This window comes from Tubulanus polymorphus, chromosome 7, assembly GCF_964204645.1.
Source record: "Tubulanus polymorphus chromosome 7, tnTubPoly1.2, whole genome shotgun sequence".
Lineage (NCBI taxonomy): Eukaryota > Metazoa > Nemertea > Palaeonemertea > Tubulaniformes > Tubulanidae > Tubulanus > Tubulanus polymorphus.
Window position 1 is genome coordinate 1,160,403 of NC_134031.1, and position 22,351 is coordinate 1,182,753.

Genomic DNA, 22,351 nt, shown 5'->3' on the forward strand with positions numbered 1-22,351 from the left:
ACTTATATTTCTTATTCTCGATTATTCTTCAAACTTCAATCATTCGACACGAAAACTCTTTTAATTTCACTGACACTGTTCTTCTATACTTAAACGATATTTGAAATGTTGCATGTTAAGTCTATGGTTGTTTGGTCCTTTTTGAACTTGCATTTTTCATCACCTTTTGCTCAGTTTTTGTAACGGAAATATCATCCATTTAATGACATACGAGCCACAGGGATTTTAGTCTCCTTATAGATCGTAGTTTAGTTTCTTTTCAATTTCATTATCATCCCCTGATATTAGTTATTAACATAGAAATGAAGAAAAATATGATAAAATGTGTAAAAAGGTTTTCAAAGATCTTTGACCGGTTTTAATCCTTATAAATCCTTATTTTTTCCTTATCAAACTTCATCTTAATTCGTACAATTTTAAATACAAATTGAACTTTTTCTTGAGTTTTTTTTTTTTTGTCAAGTTCAGAAGTAAATCTGATTTGAATTTGATATAATTGAATGTTGTTATATATTGTTATAATTCTTGTGTGAACAGGCTCGTGAGTCACAACCAGCACCACCACCAGCGGGGGCGGTGTCTACATCAGAGCCTTCTGCGTTCTCCAATCCGGCCTACATTCCGGATGATGAACCTGAGGTATTTCATTTGTTTTCTCTATTCGAAGCCAGATTTGCCGCAGCTAAAAATCCGGGTGCTGGACCTCCTCCCTCCTCGAATTAAACTACTCTAACTACTATCTTTCCGTATTCACCTCGTTTTATACCACACGGATATCGGGATCTAAACAATAAAACCATCCTAATACATATCATTATTGCCAACATCTTTTTACGGGGCCTTTTTGCGCTTGAAAACATCCACAAAACATCTACAAATGCCTCGCATGAAATCCAAAATGTTCGTTTTCATAACAGTCAAACTCATCGCATTACAGAATTCATCTTAAAAGAATCCCAATTTGTAATTCAATTAAGTGAATGTAAAACGTTATTTGTTAACGTAATGATCATCTCACCTACAATGTATAAAACGAGTTTGACTGTACTCAGTGTTGAGGCTGTACTCAGTGTTGAGGCTGTACTCAGTGTTGAGGCTGTACTCAGTGTTGAGGCTGTACTCAGTGTTGAGGCTGTACTGTGTTGAGGCTGTACTCAGTGTTGAGGCGCCCGCTGGTGACTTATGGATGTTTTTTTGTAGCTGTAACTGTTGGTTCAAAGTGAAATCTTAACGGCCGTGGTGAAAAACTTTGTTGTAGAAATCAACAACAACATCTTTAATTTAAGAGGTTTACAGTAATTTTGGAATCTGTTCTGTTGAACCTTTTCTTTTTACTTTTTGTGTTCGCTTTGCTTAATCTTCGTTTATGATATTATAAATCGATATAAAGATTAGATGCATCTTTGTCTGATGCTGGTAATCTGACGATAATCTCCGGATGGGTGGGATCGAAATCAACAAAGTTCTCGAGTTGTTTTCATATTTTATTGTTTCTCACAATCTTGAGCTTTAGTTTTTATATTCATTGCTATTTCGTTATATTTTTTTGTGTTGTTCTAAATTCTAAAAGGTTTATTCGAAGTGTTTTTTATACCCCAGTGGCTGAAAATATCTATAAGACCAAATTATTGATGGCCCAAATGTTGTGCTCGGGGAGAAAATTGAAGTTTGTTTAATTTCAACTGTACAATCAGATTCGAAATAAATAACTAGACCTAGGACGGAAGTCGGTCCAATTTTTACAAACGGTCTTCAACAAAAGATGTGAAGAATAGGTACAGCAGCGGCAGTGGAGTGTTAGAGAGTTTAAAAATCAGAGATTTCTTATAAATACAAGCGCTTCATCTCTCCAATTCAGCTACTACTTCTTTTCTGTATATTCAGATGAAAGATAGAAGCGCCATCTACTGAGTTTTTTACTCGTAACTGTTTTCTCAAACTTATTATCCACCTTGCCTTATCGCTTTTATAGTTTGGTGAAGGATATTAGTGTGTCCTCGATGTGTATCTGGGTTAATTAAATCTGTGTATTTTGTGAGGAAAATGTCGATTTCATTCGTCAGGGATTTGTTTTTTAAAATCTTGTATGACACTATTCTGATAAATACTAAGTAATAAGTGTGACTTTACATCAAAGATAGCTACATGAATTGATAATAAGCTACGATTTAAAATGTTACTTTTTGAACTTGTATTTTTTGTTTTGTTTTACTTGTCGTGTTGAACAGGACTTCTGAGACGCTGAAACAATTTCATACTACCACATTTAAGCCCTTTTCCCCTGGGATGAGGAAGTTATACATCACAAGTAGTTAGTTTTTCCACAAATCTAAACCCTGGTGATATTCAAGTATGAGAATCGTTCTATTATTAGCACTGATTCTACGTGCTCTTAAGAGATTTGAAGACGAACAGTAATTTGTTGGCTAACTGATTTTATAAGCAGTATAAGCTTTCGCTATTAGAGCATAGCAGCTTCATGAGGTCAATCAGTCGGTGGAGAAACAACAGTATTTATAGGGAGATTGTTATTTCTGCATTGACTCTACTGATTTACCTGATCAGCCACTACGCACCAGCAGCAGTAGCTTATACTGCTAGTAAAATCAGTAAGCCTTCGAAGTATCAGTCTTCATGTTTTTTATGTGCCTCTATAAAGCCTGATTTCAGAAGTTCTGTTTCTGTGAGTGTTTATATATTATTATATATATATATATAAGAGTGAAGGGATGAAGAAGTGGAATAAGAAAGATGATGAGAGTTTAGAAGGAAAGATAGTTAAATATATTGATGATGGATGTGAGAAAGAGCAGTTGAAGTGGAAATAGTTGCACAGGCATTATTCATACAGTCTGGAACTAACTACAGCGGAACCTCGTTACAACGAACTCCAGGGGCCGGTTACATGACCAGTCTAAGACCAACCTAGTTCTATAGCCAATCTAACAACTTAAGACCAGTCTGACCACTTTTGGACTTAAGTCAAGACTGCATCAGGGGCCAGTATCACAGTAGTGACTTAAGTCCAAAATTGGTTTTAAATCTTAAGATTGGTCTTAAGTTGTTAGATTGGCTATAGAACTGAGTTGGTCTTAGACTGGTCTTAAGTCTAAGTCACGACTGTGCAACTGGCCCTCGATCGATATATCGAGGCTCGTTATAACAAGGTTCCTCTGAAACCTGACTAAAATGATATCAATAGTTTGAATGAATTTTCTCTCAATGATAAAATGTCTGTGCAGTTATAATCGGTCCTGTTTCCCCTGAATACATAACCTATAGCTTCTTGTGAGGTAATGATGTCATTTTGCTACCCAACATTCCAGGGTATCGAAATGAAAGAAAGGCCAGACAGGCCCCCTGGTGATGACCAAGTGAGTAACCATTGTTTATTGCTTGTGGGAATGTGTGATTTTGTCAACAGTTCTTTTTTGTAAATCTATACCTTGTTATCGTGTGAGTTCGGCCAGACCATTTCAGCTTTTAACTGTGCACACACAGTCAGTCATCAGGCTTGAATCTACTAAGAACGCGTGATACTTGATTTAACCCTGTGGTGCGATGATCTCCTTACCCTAAAATACCGACCAGCGAGGCTTACTGTCGTTACATACGGTCAAACTCCGATAGGGCGTCATGGCTGGAACCATTCGTACGTTGATAATTCATCCAAGTGACGAATTACACTAAGTTAATTGTGTTAGAAATACAAATTGTTACTCGAACAGGGTGGCGCCACTGATCTGGAAAACATGGAAACTCTTGGAATTTGGATGCATTATTGATTGAAGTGTTTCTATATCAAGTCGTGATTCAAAAAAGATGAATAAGTTTTAACATTTTGAACAAAGAAATTCCTCGTATCTATTCAGGGAATTTTCTGTTATAACATGGAAAAATCAGGGAAAACCCGGGGGGCTTTGTCGGTGGAAACTGGCGCCACCTGGCAAAAGTAGTCGACCTCAGAAATGACGACTTATCGGATAACGACTTAATCGAGTTTGATTGTGTTAACGAAAAACAGCTCTTTTAAATCTTACCTCGGGTTAAATTAGTTGCAAGGAGTCATTCATTAAATACATACACAGATCAATGAGGAGACTTCCACTCTTTCATATGTACAAAATGCTTATAATGGCAGTAAATCAGTTAAATCATGTGTGTGTAGTTTATGAACGACCCTTCGAGTCAAACTCCACAGATTCACAAACCTACATCAGAGACTGTGTTAGAATTCATTACTCAAGATTCCTGGCTAGAATCGTCATCTCTCTCTCTCTCTCGTTTACAGGGTATATTTGATGAATGCTACTCTCTCTATCTCTCTCTCTCTATATTGGTGTTTTCCAACTCCTCCTCCTGGCTGTTATCTATTCTTTCTATTCGAATGTTTCTATTCATACTTCTACCTCTTTCATTGATTAAATGGATATTTTAAAGTGTCATCCTCCCTGTTACCCTGTTGTACCCCTCAGACTAATCACCGACAACCCGACGTGTACCTCGGTGGTATCGTATTGTACAAACGTTGAAAACTATGTGAGAATTTATAGTCTTAGTATGATATGAATTTTAGCTTTGTCTCGTGACGTAATCCAGTCATAACGTCTGAATGCACACACATTTATACAATCGCGCTCAAGAACGCATGTCTTACATTGTGCATGATCTTTAATAATAGATCTCTAAAAGAATAATTTGTCAGAAAACACGCATCATAATATTCCGTTGTAATCATAGCGAGAATAGCTGTACCTCCTTTTAAACCACACAAATCGACACACATAGAATTTCACTTCATTTATGAGATGTTTTTTACGTGTATCGTGAATGAGCACTTGCAACAGATGCACTTTTCTTCCTTCGCTTGAAACTGCTAGGTCTTTTTAACTGTTACAACTCTGTATGAATGAATGCATTAATATCTACTTGGCAAATGAATATATCACTGACAATTTATAATCGACACTGATATAGAATTATACGATATAATATATTTGGTAGCTATGTTGAATGGTGTTAGTTTTCTTACTTTGATTGGTGATGGGTGTTTTATGAAAGGTATGATTCAGTGTATGTTGGTTTGCGTCGTAATCTCTCATCAGTCCAGAAATTTGTTTCCAATATTAACCAATAGACCTATCAATCAGATGTATATGTTTGTTTATATCAGGTGACCAGCTCTAGACCAATCACAAATAGGGTAGTTAAACGTGGTAACTCTAGTGTTGACCTGATATAAAACGCGGTAACCATAGGGTTAGCCTGCCTATTTGTTTACATCAGGTGACCAGTTCTAGACCAATCAAAAATAGGGTTGTAAAACATGCCAACCCTAGTATTGGCCTGTTGTAAAACATGGTAACCCTAGTATTGGCCTGCAGTAAAACATGCTTACCCTAGTGTTGGCCTGATGTAAAACATGGTAACCATAGGGTTAGCCTGCCTATTTGTTTACATCAGGTGACCAGTTCTAGACCAATCAAAAATAGGGTTGTAAAACATGCTAACCCTAGTGTTGGCCTGCTGTAAAACATGCTAACCCTAGTGTTGGCCTGCTGTAAAACATGGTAACCCTAGTGTTGGCCTGCTGTAAAACATGGTAACCCTAGTGTTGGCCTGCTGTAAAACATGGTAACCCTAGTGTTGGCCTGCTGTAAAACATGGTAACCCTAGTGTTGGCCTGCTGTAAAACATGCTAACCCTAGTATTGGCCTGATGTAAAACATGGTAACCATAGGGTTAGCCTGCCTATTTGTTTACATCAGGTGACCAGTTCTAGACCAATCATATGCTAGGATAGAATGTGGTGTAGTTGATTGGATCAAGAAAATACTACTAGAGTTTGTCAACTGTATTATAATACTACACTACTAATAAATAGAATAGAGCTTACTATGATAAGGGACTTGAGTATTTAATATAAGAATAAGTAAAAGTTTCATTTGTACAAATGAATAAGAAAAAACCAGAAAATAAAGGAAACTATATTCTAAATCGTAATGAATCTTTTAATTGGAATCTGGATTGTTTCATCAGTGATTGAGTGATGTTATTTAGAGAGAGGAGACAGAATTTTTGTACTGATGAGATTTGTTTCTTGTGAGACTGATGTATGTTGATGTGTGACTGATCTTACACGTAGTCATTCCTACTATTCATGCATGACATTATTATACATATATATTATAGCTGACTAGTATGCATTTCCAAACAGCAACATTGCACCCTATAGAATGAGTGTCTGATCAGATCAGTTCAATAGACTATTCCTAACAGTGAAATTACAAACTGATCTATGTGGTTATAGCTGAATGAATGATTGAAGCGAGTTTATACGTTTGATATAAAGTGTTTTCACAGAAAACGGGTCATTTTATTTCGAAAAATTAACGTTTCAGCTCAATTTCTGATTCATTATGAATGTATTTGATGCATGGTATCGCGATTGTTCAGAAGTTTGAAATTCTCATTCGATGCGATCTTTTTCAGATTTCCTCCCGACGAACGTTTATCATCCTCGAAAAACTGATATTAAAAAAAACGTATGCAAATTTATTTTGTAGGATTTTTCTTCTGGTTTGAAGCCGGAGCACGCGAGCGGATTGCCGTCGTATCACGATGTAGTACCCGTTACCCCGACTACCCCGCGATCCCCGACTTCCCCAACGTACAACCAACGAGCACGCTCGCCGTCTCCTCGACGAGCCGATATTGGTTTTTCCGCCGCAGTAACAAATATTTGTGATCAAGCGCATGAAATAGCGGACCGCGATCGAATCCGAGATAGTTACCGTAGAAAGAAAGGTAGACACCAGTGTAGCCGTCGTTTTATCAATACAACTAATAGAGATGAGATCAGTCGAACTGTATTTACACAATTACTCAATAAACCTACTCTAAATCTGATGCATTCTTGATTCTTCTCGAACAGAACCTAGTTTAAGTTGTGTATAAACCATGCATACCTGAAAATACTGAGATTCTGGATTAGTTCCACACTTCTGGGGCTGTAGTTGCTCAAAAGTTGGTTTAAGATATCCGGGTCCAGTTCCACAGTTCTGTGTTAAGATTTGACTCATTAAAAATGAACTAACTTTTACTGCGAGTTCCCCTAACTCACGACTGTGGAACTGGGTCCTGGTTGATAGATACCATAGAAACGATGAATTGTTAATTGTCACTATGTCAAACTATCCACTGGTTAACTCTAACCAACTTTTGAGCAACTGAAGCCGATGGGTACTAAATACAGCCAAGCATTTTGAATATAGAGTTAACTCATTTGTTCATTTGTATTTCCAGTTCGATTTACTAAATGTAAGTCGTCAACAAAATGATAATCCTGACTGTTATTCTAACTCTATCTCAGTTAAACTCGAACGAGGAGTAGGGCTCGGTTTATAGACATCTACAGCTTCGCTTGTGAATATTGTGTAAAATTTGACTGACTCGTCTTTTAGTCCTATTGATTTAGTTGTTGTAATTTGTGTGCAATTGATGTTAGTCGTAGTTGAAATGATTGAAATATAATTTGGAATTCTTCGGTAATACCGTTAATATTCCTGCAGTTCTAGCTAGTTACTTGTCAAACCTGTATACCTACCCTTAACCCTGTTGCGTCGAAAATGCTAAAAACCGTTGGTTACTGTCCGCTGTATAATATGAGTATGGCTTAGCTTAAGTAAATGCATGAACTTATGTATTCATCACCTTATAAATATCTTCCAGCCCTCCCCCCTGATGGATCTTACGTTATATACCCCAGTACCCTATGGAGAAAATATCAGTTAATACATGAAATGCATGATGCTGAGGATCCAGTTCTACTGTTAGACTCTACAATTATAATCAGTTCATTTAGCAACATCTTCGCTCGGCGCCACTGTGGAACTGGATCCTGTGCTTTCAAACCCTTATCCTTTGCTTTAGCGCTTTAAGTTGATTATTAACTACTAATTTGACGAAATTATTTTAGTTTTCAGTTAACATATTCAAGTGTTGCTTGTTTTTGATCTTGCTTTTAGTTCAAATAGAACACACTGTGCCAGCCCTTCCTATTAATCACCCCCTTGTCTTGTAAAATACACGTATTGTTCTGTCCAATGTTTACCCAAGTTCTTTAAAAAGACTCCGGATCTTTTTAAGCTGCATGATATGTATGAGCTACAGGAAGGTAGCCTCAGCCATCTCTTGTGCTTATATGAAATACTAAGCTTATACCATAGATACAATATGTCTACATGGCTTATACCTTGGAGTAACCTAGTTTGACTACTTCAAGCTTATACCTAACCTCTTGTATGTTAACGCTCTACCTTCCTATAAATCTGGGCTTTGCTAAAACCTTCCAACTCAAATTCTTTCAGTTCTTTGAGAGTAAAACTGGCATTACTGGGACCATTACTGGGAAAGTATATCTATTCCGTATGAAAATAGGTTGAATAAAGCCCGGGTTTACAAGTGTGTTTTGGATGAATTGTAAAATTTAAATCCATTGATGTTTAGAATTTTCAGTAGTTCATTCACTTGCAGTTGTAAGTCATTGACAGATACGCCTTGAATTACACTGTTTCTCTGACTATCAACAGCAGGGCTCAGTTTCACAAAAAAGTTAAACTCAAATTTTTGGTGTAAATGCCATTGGTTACTTCATGTTTTCAATGAGGACAACAATTCAAACTTAACCGTTTTAGGCTTAAACTTGTTCGTGAAACTGGGCCCTGCAAGGTTATCTAATTGCACATTTAATTTATTCATTATTTTGTGTTAAACAACATTAGTTTGTAGTAAGGTTTGTTTTAGTAGTAGGTGAATGTATTTTGGGTTGTAACGGTAAGCTGCTTAAAACACACCAATGTGTTGCTACAAAGTCCTCTCTTATTAATGAAATTGCAAAAAGACATTTTAGTTAAATATGACTTTTTGTTACCCCACAATCCAACGATGTAGCAATCACATGTATCACATATACAGCTCCGACCTTACACTTATAGAAATCCCGGTTTTTTCCATGCAACCTTTTTATTTATTTCTTTTATTAAAACGCAATTTTTGCAGAGAAAGAACGAAGACATGCAGGCAGTGGTGTAAACAGAAGGTTATATAACCAGCAAAATTTCTCTCATTTCTCAAATAAAAAGTCTATATTCAAGAAAATGAACATCTAGCAAATGAAAAACCTGTTGATGAGAAATTTATTGGAAAATCAGATTTCAAAATGAATATTTCTTACGGTTTTTCTTTTGTGATCATCTATGGTAATTTAATGAATGGGAATCTATTATACATTTCAATATCTTCTTCTTCATTATCATCAAATCTTGGTTAAAGCTCTTCGGGGAACGGTTGTAATGAAATTCTACTCTGTATATTATAAATTGACGACTGCCATTTTCGACAATATTTCAAGGAATGATCATTTCTGCATGATGTCTTCAATGCACAAAGCAAAAATAGTCTTCATCGAATCTTTAGTTTTTAAAGACCAAAAATCTAATATATCCACGTAGAGTAAAACGATATTAAGGTCCATCAGAGATGAAGTAGACTTTAATAGTAGTGGTCCATAAGCTATCCTAAACTCCTCTGAACCAACCAATGTAGTTGTAGTCGAAAATTGTCCTGCATTATCTTAGAAAACAACCTAAACATTATAGCATCTGTAGACAGTGTAGCTGTCCGTAGCCTCTGACTTATAAATCCTTTACCACAACTGCATAAACAATGTTACTTGAACCCCTAATGCTTTTTGGTGTCCTATACACAAAACTCATTAATGCTAACTATCTGTTATCCCAAACTTGAGTCTTGGACAACAAAAATATTAACAATATGGACACAGTTTTGGCAAAAAAGATTATTTTGAACCACCCAACTCAGACATTATTCTCAACTCAAACATCAGACATGAGCGGAGTCTAGTTTACACCTAGCTATGAATTCGTCTTTATTTCATTTGGTAAAAGTTCACCATATTTTGCTTAGAAATATTGATTTTCGTTCAGTGTTTGAGGTGTACTGAAATTGGTGCTGGTTTTTTTTATTGTATAAAGAATGTTAATCTCAGAATTAATTCCCTCGTCAAATACAGAATTTCTTGTGAAATCTGTATCACGATGGGTAGTTATTTCTGATTTGTGCCTTATTGTGGTGGATGCATTTATTTATTTTCCGTAGGGTAGAAGCATTCTACCTGAAATATCGATATAAAAGACTTATGTTGTTAAATCTTCAATATTGTGGTTTGTTATATACACTTCATAGGCGGCAACTTGTCTTGATTGTATCATTAAAAGAAACCTACAAGATCAATATTCGAACAACTGTTATTGTTCCTTTTTCTTACATTCATGGTGAGTGGAATCTTTCCACCCATCTTTAGAGTTTATTTGAAGATAGGTGGATGGATTCCACCCAAAAAGTAAGATAAAAACAAGAAAAGTTTGTTTGAATTGATAGTGTGGGTTACTCTTAATGATATTCATTAAACATTATCTGAGTTGATTGATTTCTACTTTCTACTCGTGAATGTTCATCGTAGTAAAAATATCTGCTGTTTATTTTCAGGTCATGAAGATAACTTAAATATTCCTGGGTCCCCGAGATTATCACGCGGTCGCAGTCGTAGTCGCAATCGACCGCCATTACAGCAACAACGTCAAGTGATTGGCTCTCCGAACCCGAGTCCGGCGGTCAGTCGCAGCGGAAGTCGCGAACCGTTATACCGAGCTACATCTCTCGAGACGCGTTCCAGAAGTCCGTCACCGTGTGCCTCGCCTACAGACACGCCTATACACGAATACTACGGATCGTCGAATCTAACCGATCGGTCTCGTAGTCCGAGTCCGTCGATGTCTCCACCGAAACGTGCGCCTCGACGTCTACCACCCACCCCTAATAAACCTACAACTTTGAACTTGCCCGTGAAACGGCAGGACGAAAAAATGCCTCACGTAGTGCCATCACCGACGATACCGCAATCGCATAGGAGTCCCGGGAGTATTAACTTCCCTCGTTTGAATGCATCACCGACCCATCTGCCAAAACTCGCCGTGCCAATTCCACCACGAAAGTGTCGGTCGTCGTCGCCGGGACGACCGATGGCGATTAGTCCCACCGAGAAAAACAATCTGAATATCATCAATAATCAGAGCGCGGTTCGTTCGTCACCGTCGCAGTTACGGACGAGTTTACGTGATTTGAGTCGGCCGAATAGTGAGCGTAACCTTAACGACGGTCTCGACGAGCATCGTTACGCCGGACAAATACTAAACAACGGACAACGTGACACGTCGTTCGAACGTGATAATCGACTTCAACAAGACAATCGGTTCGAATTCGAGCCGAGGTCGATGGCCGTCGTGCGTCCGTCTGCCGGTGGCCTGCCCTCTTCCAATCTGCCCAACGGATTTAAACCGGGTCAAGGGCAAAGAACCGATCGAAGCCGCGGAGGTAGCAGTCGGCCGCCGAGGGTGCATAGCGATTCCGACGAGGATGATTGGTGCTAGCCAATCAGAATTCATCGTTTATTTTTATCTACGTGTAACTAATTAATACTATTATATGTTTCATGTCGGAATTATCAATTTTTCTACGCTCAAATTCGACGCGAAACGTCACATCGCCGTTTTCTTCAATCGTCGAATTCACGTTTTTTTTCCGCCTCGATCGACGGTAAACTGTTTAAAACGCAGCCAGGAATATGAAAGTTGTTTGTTTTTTTTTTGCCCATTTTTAAAAAGCCTGCTTTAATCTCGTACAGGTAACGTGTATAGAAATATGTTGTGTTTATTTTCTGACTCGTGTCTCATGCTTCGCTGTTTGCACAAAGATCAAAATCTAGTCATTTCAAAGCGTGCGGTCAATTAATAATATAATGCTTACGAAGTATTAAGGGTTTCTGAATCTCTGAATGAAGAACAATCTCTCGAAGTCTTAGTCATAAGTCTAAATTATCTCGCAAGTTTTTAGTCATGAGACATCAGTCATTGAGTCGTAAGTCTTAAGTTGGATCTCTTAAACTGGGAAAAAGTTTAAGACCGACTTCTAGGGGACATGACGGCTTGTAGGAACAAAATTCAATGATGAGAATGAAAGTATTACGAAAAACTGTCTGCATTTTTTGGAAAATAACGATCACCTTGAATGACCTTATTGCGCCTTTTCTGCTCAATTTTGTATGTTGTTGCGTAATGATGAATAATGGCTATTATTCATTTTGAATTGATGGTCTCGGCATCCTGTGTTTTTTGAATAATTCCAAACAATGCCTAAGATTAACATCCACTGGGCAGCCATGACAATGCAAAACCTATAAGCAATGTAGATTCTCAACTGTACCATCGCTCATCGAACTGAACATAGCTTTACGTAGATATTCTATATTAGTCTGTGGCCATAAGTAGAGTTTCTTAACCAAATTATTTCATTGAAATGCATCGCATAACTATGATGAATGTAGATAATTGACGTGGTTCCCATGTCCCTGTGCTATGATGGTATCTGTTCATTTCAATTTCAGAAAATTGAAAGATGACCCCATGTAATACTTGGGAAAAATTAGAATTCACGTAACTGGGAACCATGACTACATTATTAACGGTGATAGATTTGGTTGATTATTGAAGAGAAAAGTTCTTTCCATGATACAACCAATTTTCTAGCAATCTAGCTCTTTTTCTTTGACTGTAGTGTTTTGCATTGCTCGTGATGATTGTACACTCGGAACAGTTAGTAGTACATAGAATATATATGTACATGTGTATTTCATATCGGACGAGAGAGTCTGTGTCGCTGACATGTACACGTTTGTTTCAATGTCCAGTCTTTCTGTAGCCGCCGATGTAAAACGGATGTTTTTTGTCTCAATTGAAAAATTGCGCGCGATCGTCGCCTTCAAACGATTGATGTCTAAATAATGTAAATATAAAATTAAAAAGCATTTCATGAAATATATAAATATCGTATTAATAATTAATATAAGCTCTCGATTCATTGTATACGTACGCACATACAGTACAGACGTATCTATGCGCGTACGTGTGGATCCGACATCGGAAAAATTGCAACATAGTTTTTTACTGAATTCGAAAGATTTAGTGTGTGTGTGTAACGAATCATAAATAATATAATCTTCGTTAATTTGTTAAAAATTATCATCGTCATGATAAAATTATAATGAATAATAAATAATATGTGTATTTACAGTTATATACCTTACTATACTTTATCGATAACCCATTCCTAATACAGCAGTCATGTTGCAGTTCTTCGATCATTCTCATCTCAACGATACAACGATTTCCAGCTTGTCTTCGCTTTGAAATGATTCATCGCAATTCGTGAAATTTCGACCTTAGCAAAATACCGGTAGTGTTTCCTCAGCAGGATCACTTTTATAGTTGGATAATATAACATTGAACAAATGATAAGTAAGATTCAAATAAGACATCGTACCGGGGCTGGTCGCTCAAAAGTCGGTTAAAGGTAACCAGCGGATAAATACCATAGTAACAATGAACTATTAATTGTCACTATGTCAACTATCCACTGGTTAACTAACCAACTTTTGAGCAACTGCAGCCCCTGTATGTAAAATACAGTGAAACTCTGATAAGTCATCACACTAATTACTGGTTATTTCAGAAAAGAGATAATGCTGGTAATCTTGGTCTCATGGAATAATAGAATGTCAATGTTTCTACTTTCTGCCCATCATCATTCACTCAATTCACATTCCAAGTTTACAAATCAGGGTCCAGTTCCACAGTTCTGAGTTAAGATTTGACCCTGGGTTAAAACATTGAAAATGAACTAACTTTAACTCAGAGTTGACTCTAACTCACAACTGTGGAACTGGGTCCAGAGGTTCAATAATATTGACTGCAATGGAAGTTGAAACATTGTCATTTGATTGTTCTCATAGTCAGTTTATTCCTTCACTAAACTCTTGTTGCTGTGATATATAGATGTATTAAATCAATTGCAGCTTCTTGTTGTATGTAAACAAAAATTACATAATAATATTACGTTTATCGCTGTTAATTGATTATGAATTATTTATGTTTTGTTGAACGAACGGTTATATATTTATCTAGTCTATCATGTGATATTGTTCTTGTTCCCAGGGGTTGTAAATCAGATTTTCTCTAATCTGGAAAATGTTTTTATTACGAATTTCCGTATAAAATTCCATTTTGTTCATATTTCATTTTTTTAAGTTTTGGAGGGAGTTATATACAGTAGGCCTATACTTACTTGGAAATCACTTAGAATTTAAATTAATTTAGGAAACACTTAATGACACTCTGGCAAGTGTGCATCAAATTCCACACCTGCACACACCCCCCCCCCTGCCCCGAATAAAACATACCTGGGGTAAGCAATGCTATGAAAGATGAAAGAGATCGATTTAAGGATTTTTCAGATTAGAGAAAAGTCTATGTTTCATTTCCCACTTTCTCTGAAAATTTTATAAAACATTCTATACTCCGTTCTGCTATAAACGGCTCCATGTTTGGTACGCAGTTTTCGCACGGAATTGTTTTCGGGTATTCAATTCTATTGTTGTTGTTATAAAGGTTGTATATCGATGTTGTTGAGCGCCACGATGACTCACGCTAATCTTCTACCATTTTAAAATGGTTGACAAATGAATGGTGATAATTCGTTTATTTTTAGGTTTTTAGTCGACCAGAATAGAAATTAAACATTTTAGAGTTGAATTTGTCTACCTCAACAAAAAAGCACAAGCATTCAATCATCTGATTATTCAGTTGAAATTGCTCTGGTGATAAAAACTGGTTATTTCTTAGTATTTTACATTGAAAAATGCCAAGTTTAGGGATAAATCTTTCGTTAAAAAGTGTTTTTACTTTGTGCCTAAATTGTACAGATTTTTGTTTTTCAGTTGAAATAGTTGTTATATTCATTTAAAGTTTGTGCACATAACATAGTCTCTTATTATTGTTGGAATGGAATTCTATCTAACCAGCTGGGTCACTGCCATGAGTTCTAGCTAATCTTACTTGTTAAAGGAAAATACCCGTCATAATTTCTATGAAACTGGTACCAAACATGTGCGAGTGCGATATACATAATACTTTGTTCGTCTGGATTTAGCTTAGCTTTAGTATTTAGTAAAGCCTGGATCAGTAGGAAGCTCAGGAAATGAATCCGGGTTGATATCATGGATTGGTAGTACAGTGAATTACAGGATTTATCAAGATTATAATTCATTAGAATGATAACAATATGAATCTTGTCTTCTAATGAGTCTAAACAGTATATTGACGCGAACGTTTTCAAGATTGAGAATCCCCTCTCATCAGTTGAAATACAATTCCAAGCCAAGTGTCTTATTATTAGAATACATTTTGAATAAATTAATCAAAAACAGTTTATACTCGATATAGAAAATGAAATTCATATTGTTTTCGCTTTTGGGATTTTCGATGTCCTGAACATTCGAACACTACTTACAGAATTCCCTCAGTTTATGATTTTACTAATCAATAGAATCCATAGATTGGTTACTGTATCACTGTATTATCAATCCAGTACTGTTCATGTTCTCAACGATCTGGTTGTGTTTACTAATGACTGATATTTGTCATCATGTTTGCTGAGGTGGTAATAACGATAAGATGACTGCAGCGCGAGTTATCTCAATAAGGCTCTATTTAGATGTGATCATGTGATTGTTTTGTTTCGTCGATGATATTTTACGCTTTAATACTCCATGACAAAAGGTTCTGCGCTAATGGCCTCTACAGTCCATGGTTCACTATAAGATGAATAGTAAACGCCTTCCTCAAACCGGACGTAGGTCGGCCTTGTGACTGCCTGCGGTACAATTTTCTGCGATGCAAATGCACCCCTGCAACTGCCAACGACGACGTTATAATGAGTCGTACATGTTCCATTTTCTGCGTTGCTACGCGACGGTCTCTCCCAGTCACAACTGACAGACTAGTCTCACACTGGTGCTGAAATAGCAGTCGGCCTACGTGCCCAATTGCGACCAGTTGTAACCTATCGCGTCGCAGGTCGACCTACGCCAGGCTTTATAAACATTTTATCCTGTTGAGTATGCCGAGTATAAGCATCTCTTTAAAAAGAAAACAAAGTATTATAACCATCCGATCTAATAGTTTATAGTTCACTCAGCGATTGAGGTCGATGTGGTGGTTATTTACCTATAATATATAATACATGGTTTAAGCTACTTCTTACTAAATAGATTCTTCATCGTAAAAAAAATTATCTAGCAACTAAATCATACAACATATTATCTTATAAATAAAAGCAGACCCGCCTTTAGTATTTGTATTTTTTTAAACGAAGTAGGTATACATTTCGTCTTAGAATGTGAAATATCGACATCGAATTTTGTGATTAAAGTTTAATAGTATGGTGAATGTAAATGCATGAAGCGTCCTTTCATTTCCCTATAAATCATTAGTGTAATTCTCGATAACAAATTGTAAATTACTTTCTCGGAAAATGTGTGTGAAATGTACGAATCAAAAACGTTATATTCCTTTTTCTATACTTTGTGTCAAACAATTCATTCGTTCATCAGACATCGACTGACTAATGTCAACATGCGAGATATTTGAAACAGTGTAGAAATAATGTGTTGATTAGTTAACTGCATATTAACTAAAAATAGTATCGATACGAGAATATGTCAACGGAGAATAAAATGTGGTATTTCAAACATCTAGAAGCCATGAATGATGTGTGTGCCCTTGTTTCAGATTTCTATGCAACTATCGTTAGTGCTATCTATAATAGATCTGCAGAAAGCAGATACCTTTTTCTATTCGCGTAGAGAATTTTCTAATAGTCGCAAAATCGGAAAAAAATAATCTGTGAAAATTGGATAAAAATGATGAAGGTTTATTGTACATTTCCGAAATTTTACACCAATAACTCCGCTCGAGTCAGATCTCTTCAGACAAAATTTGTTTGACTTGAGGATGATATCTGAGTTGGATGATACAATAGACTCCGCTCAAATCGGATGTTTTGACTTGAGAGTGATATCTGAGTTGGATGGTACAGTAGACTCCGCTCAAGTCTGATCTTTTGACTTGAGAGTGATATCTGAGTTGGATGATACAGTAGACTCCGCTCAAGTCGGATCTTTTGACTTGAGAGTGATATCTGAGTTGGATGGTACAGTCGACTCCGCTCAAGTCAGATCTATTGTCTTGAGAGTGATATCTGAGTTGGATGGCTCACGTAATTTATAAGCAAGAGTAAAAAGAGAATCTACCTCCCTTTCAGTTGAAAGTCAATAATTCTTTTTTTTCTCTATGCGAACCTCGTCATTCAACAGGCTTCATTCATTCTTCTGTCTTTGATGATAATCAGTGGCTTAGTAATATACCAAACGTATATTCCTCCAAACAATACATATATCTTACATCGCACACTACTTTATTACTCGCCAAGTCGTCAGTTGTCGTATAGCTGCCATATTGATTACGATATGATTATTATTATAACGATATATAGAAGATAATGATTATGATCGGTGTGTAAAAATGAATAATGATGTGTATGACTCTTTCATCTTGATATCTCGTAATGAACACGTGTAGAAAAACTCGAGATGGAAGACAATTTTAATATTTGTTTCTTTTTCATATAAAGTCTGAATTACTGTGAACTGTGTTAAAAACGATACAATTAATGAATATTATGTGGTCATATGAATTCTCGCGCTGCCCAAAACTATCGGAACCCAAGCGATCAGCGATTAGTAGAAGCCGAACAGATGCCCGAGCTGTCGATGTTTCGTTCCTATGGTTTTGTGGCACTTTATTCCCATCTTCAACATACTGCTGGGTCCAATCATCGTTTAATATCAGCATTTCTATTTTTGCTTTCAATAAAATGGCAATTTAAAATGATAAATGAAAAAAAAACTTGTGTTTAATGTTTTGTTTTTTGTTAGGATCAACACTGTGTTGATCCTTAGAATGGTTCCGAGAGTGACTTTCTGTTAGCTCTTCGTGGTACAGATTGCAACGACTGGATACACACAGCTGATATTTTGTCATCAGGAGGGGAAAAGGTGTTGCAATTAATATGAAGAGTTGACATCGTTTTAGAGTCCATGCTAATATGATGAACATTTTCAAAGCAATTAAGTAAATAATTTACATTCAAAAAGACATAATGGTTTTTTGGAAACGTCGGTATTGAGTAAATAAAGGATACATTTCGACCTGGGGGCATGGACCATTCATACATCATTGTCATCATTGCATGCAAGGAGATATTGACCCTGGTTGGAGAGGGCTTCCTCACAAGTTACAAAACTCTGCTTTGTGGTCAATGAAGGTGCGAGTCTACCAATCATCACGATATGAACTTCTGATGATGAAGCGTCATTAAAGATTATCCAGATCTATAGAATTCTAAAGATCTCCACACTCATATATGACGATATGGACAACTAATGACATGAATATTTATTCATCAAACAGTTATAAATACATTGCACCAATTTACCAGTGTCATGACATACATATTCACAATTTGTACATATTTTCAAATTATAACCGAACAACAAACTATTGTCAAAAGAAGCCTCTGGTGCTCCCTGTAAACGTCGAGTGTAGTTAGTATCGTGCTTTAGAGACCTGCAATAACATTGAATTATCAATCAATACTTGAATCGTCAGTAATTAATAATTACACGAACATCTGCACCGCCTGCAAACTCTTCTGACATGAAAAAAAAACACTATTTCTCATATTCTCAATTGACTGCTGTTTTAACGATCGATCATAAGATCATAATCTACATTTTGAACTGTATTGTTAGTTAATGAACTTTTGACAAACTGCAAATATATTGGTACAGTTTTTAAGATGGAGGAAACATATACATCTCGTGCAGCACACAATATCATAAAGATAGTAATCGTCTCCCTAAGGGGTTCGATAGCTTTTAATCATCTAAAAAGGTTTTAAACGCATTTTGCCCATTCAATTTGTGAATTTCTCGGCGGAGAGACGCACAACATAAATCAAGATCGGGTCTGGCAGATGTGGGCCAGACTCGTAAAAAATTGTATAAATCTTCAATTTGATCGTCATTACTAATTGGACAGGTTCGATTCTCCATGTAAGGTACTTGAAGGGTCACGATCCCCGAAACCCCCTCTGGATCCGCGCCTGTATCCCAAAACCTATATGATTCATTGAGTTCCCCTTCGCGGTATACCAGCCCTGATCCGGTCGGAATATAGTTCAAAAAATGTACTCGTTTATTTAAAAAAAAAGAAACAATACAAGGAGACTTTATCACAGATGTCATACATTATTTTTTTCCGAACAAAAAAGATCGAATGTCTATTCATCTTCCCGTCTCACGGCGCTCAAACGACAATAGTCTGACTGATGAATGTATTTGTCACCCAGTCCCGACCGGTTTAATAGATGGGAAAGCCTCAAAAGCCGCAGTAATAAATAGCTATCGGTGTTCTAATGATTTCTTAATTATCTATAAATTATCTATACAATGGATACATTTCGGGCCTCACTCAGGGGCACAAGTTGCTCGAATATTCTGGTTGAAGTGGATATCTGACTTAGCGACAATTGGAATCATTGTAACGATGGTTATGTTTTAATTTTTGTGAGGGTGAAGATGAACCCGCAAAAGAAAAATTGTGTAAAATTGACTATGGAAAAAGTGGGTCGACGAAGCCTCAAACCTTGGAAGCTCCACATACGAGGACAGCATGCTAACGACCGGACCAGTTTGTCAATACTAGAAAGGCACCGGACTTAGACGTTTGTCAATGAGAATAGCGGACCCGGCACACGGTCAGTCAAATGTCATCAAGAGGGTTGCTCCAACCACTGTGCGGGTTTGACCATCGGGCGGTTTCTCTTCATTAGGATTTATGGAAATAATCGACAGAGCACAGAAAAACAATCTGTTATTATGATATAATGTAGACATCAGCCAGAAAGTCGGAGGAATCTCACTTGCCACAGTAAGAATGAGCAATCTGAGGTTACTCCGGATTGATGTAGATCGATACTGAACCGTCATTTATTAGGTTCGAGTCCCATCACGCAATGAAATTTTTGAATACTTTAGTTTCAGAAATTCTATGATTGATCCGCCTGCTTTTTTATCTTTGTGGACATCTTTAATTCATTGGTTTGTGTACTAGAGACTTTTCGTTGCGAATTTTAATTCGAAAATTGCTATCTTGTATGCTTTTTCAAGTATATTTTCTTAAACCTGGGATTTTAAGTGACTGATAAAATTTAAAAATGATCTGATGATGATATGAGGGTTATGATTTCTACTGGTTTTGTTAGGCTTTTGATTTCTACTGGTTAAAGGAACCATCCTTTATTCATATTTGATAATTTGCAAAGGAAAAAGTCGATCGAAGAAGGAATAAAGAATTTTGGAGAATTTATCTTAAAATCCCTACGCGCAGATGGGACTCGAAACGAATCCTGAGCGATTCCATTAGCGGCCAGTAGACGGCGCTGAAGTGAGTTAAGTGTACTGTGATTGGCTGATGAGTTTGTAATACTAATGCAGCTGCGGCCATGGTGCTGTTTATTGTGAGGAGAGTTTGAGAGGATACAGCTGCAGAGACGTCCAGAATAAACACCATTTCATCGTCAAAATACAGTTATCAGATAAGTGAATAGTTTCAGCGCGACTACCTGATCTAATCCGGCGAGATAATCCGCAGATAATCCGTCGCAGATAACGCCACCATGGACCCCGATCAATCGGCCCGATTGATGCATCAACCTCAAACAGTCGTTTCAATGGCTCAGAGTTTGAGTTATAACATGCCTCCGACTAGCGACGGTCACGGTCTAGGCGGACCCGACCCGACTGAGAGCCGCAAACAAGAAATAGGAGATATCTTACAGCAGATAATGACGATTACCGATCAGAGTTTAGACGAGGCCCAAGCTAGGTAAGCAGGACTAGAATAGGGCTCATACAAATTTCAAAACCGGTTTTCTTAAACGTTCGGCGATTTGCAAAATAATCACATGTAGTTATTCGCCTTCGTCTTGTAGAAAACATACGTTAAATTGTCACAGAATGAAACCAGCTCTGTTTCAAGTGTTGTGCGAGATTAAAGAAAAAACCGGTAAGTCCCGCTATCTCTCTGAACCAACCCCCCTGGCCCCCTTACTCGCATTACAATCATCACATTACTGAAGTCATCTCTTATTTTTAAATCCCGATGTGTATTTCTAAACCAGTTTAGGCCTACTTAATGTAAATATAGGCCTATATTTCAAGCTGGGACGTTTTTTGGAAGTCATCTCTGTAATCATGTGTATTTTTGAGTTCCCGTTGCATCAATGCTAAGTTGAAGTTTAGTAGGCCTAAGTCGTCACATGACTCAAATGTTTCTATTTTTCAGTCTCTCAATCTGTATTTCCAATTCATTGCAAGTCACCATTCTGTTTAAGTCGTGAATCTAATAATTGTCAGAACTACAGCAACTGAATGAGTTTTGACTGTATTTTAATAGTGAAATTGTTGCAGGGTACTCTGCTATTTTAGGGGTTGACACACCTGGGCCCGGTTTCATAGACTGAGTATCAAAGTTATCCCTTGGGGTAAATCCTCAATCTGGGTAACAACCATCAATCCGCAGTAACAATGAGAAACCGTGGTTATAACTGACAAATTTCAAACTGTTCTCAGTGACTATTTATCTTCCACCTCTATGAAACCCAGCCCTGGTATAGGGTAGGGTGGAAGGTTTTGAATAGGGTACAGTCAGGATGAGGCTCAGGTCGATCGGGTTAGGGTCAGCTTTAGGCTCTGGTAATTCCGTGATTAATGTCAATGATTCCTCGATTTATGCCTGGATACGAACAGAGAATCATTTGAAATTATAATGATTATTATAATAATGGGCCTGATGATGATAAGTTGTTTCGAATAATGCTTTTAACTGATGTGATATATTTTAATAATCCAATAATTAGCGATAGGATAATCCTCTGTGAAAGCCTCGTATGATAGAAATAACATATGTTAGACGTATCAGGATTGTCAGCAATCCTACCCCCAATTATATTAAAACATTTAAGCTTAGTCACTACTGCTGTCTGTAACTATATTAAAATATTAATGTTCCGAAATATATTCATCAATTAAGAGATGACAGTTAAGTCCGGTACCTGACAGCTCGGTTGTATCAGTCGACTCCAGTTACGCTATAGTTTATGAGCTACACTGTATATGATATGTGTATATGAGTTAATCCTGTCAGGATTTATTTGATGATTTAATCCTCACATTATGTTTGTAATACATCATTTC

The 22,351-nt window shown here is 36.9% G+C and overlaps 2 protein-coding genes across 8 annotated transcripts in view; both read left to right on the forward strand.

The window, feature by feature from the left end:
- Positions 1-17,907, forward strand: part of LOC141909380 (voltage-dependent calcium channel type A subunit alpha-1-like) — a 129,623-nt gene extending 111,716 nt beyond the window's left edge. Inside the window, exons 47-49 of the mRNA XM_074799827.1 lie at positions 3,327-3,374; positions 6,567-6,807; positions 10,579-17,907. Of these exons, the coding sequence (XP_074655928.1) occupies positions 3,327-3,374; positions 6,567-6,807; positions 10,579-11,510 (1,221 nt within the window). The 3' untranslated portion in view covers positions 11,511-17,907. The remainder of the gene's footprint in view (positions 1-3,326; positions 3,375-6,566; positions 6,808-10,578) is intronic.
- A 2,667-nt stretch (positions 17,908-20,574) lies between these two features.
- The window catches only part of LOC141908039 (pre-B-cell leukemia transcription factor 1-like), a 28,288-nt gene continuing 26,511 nt past the window's right edge, over positions 20,575-22,351 (forward strand). For 5 of the 7 annotated variants that reach the window (XM_074797826.1, XM_074797828.1, XM_074797823.1 and 2 more), the window contains exons 1-2: positions 20,575-20,981; positions 21,088-21,161. In XM_074797826.1, coding sequence (XP_074653927.1) covers positions 20,773-20,981; positions 21,088-21,161 — 283 coding nt within the window. In that variant the 5' untranslated portion in view covers positions 20,575-20,772. Of the gene's footprint in view, positions 20,982-21,066; positions 21,162-22,351 lie in introns of all 7 variants that reach the window. The other 2 variants (XM_074797824.1, XM_074797827.1) reach the window with 1 other exon arrangement.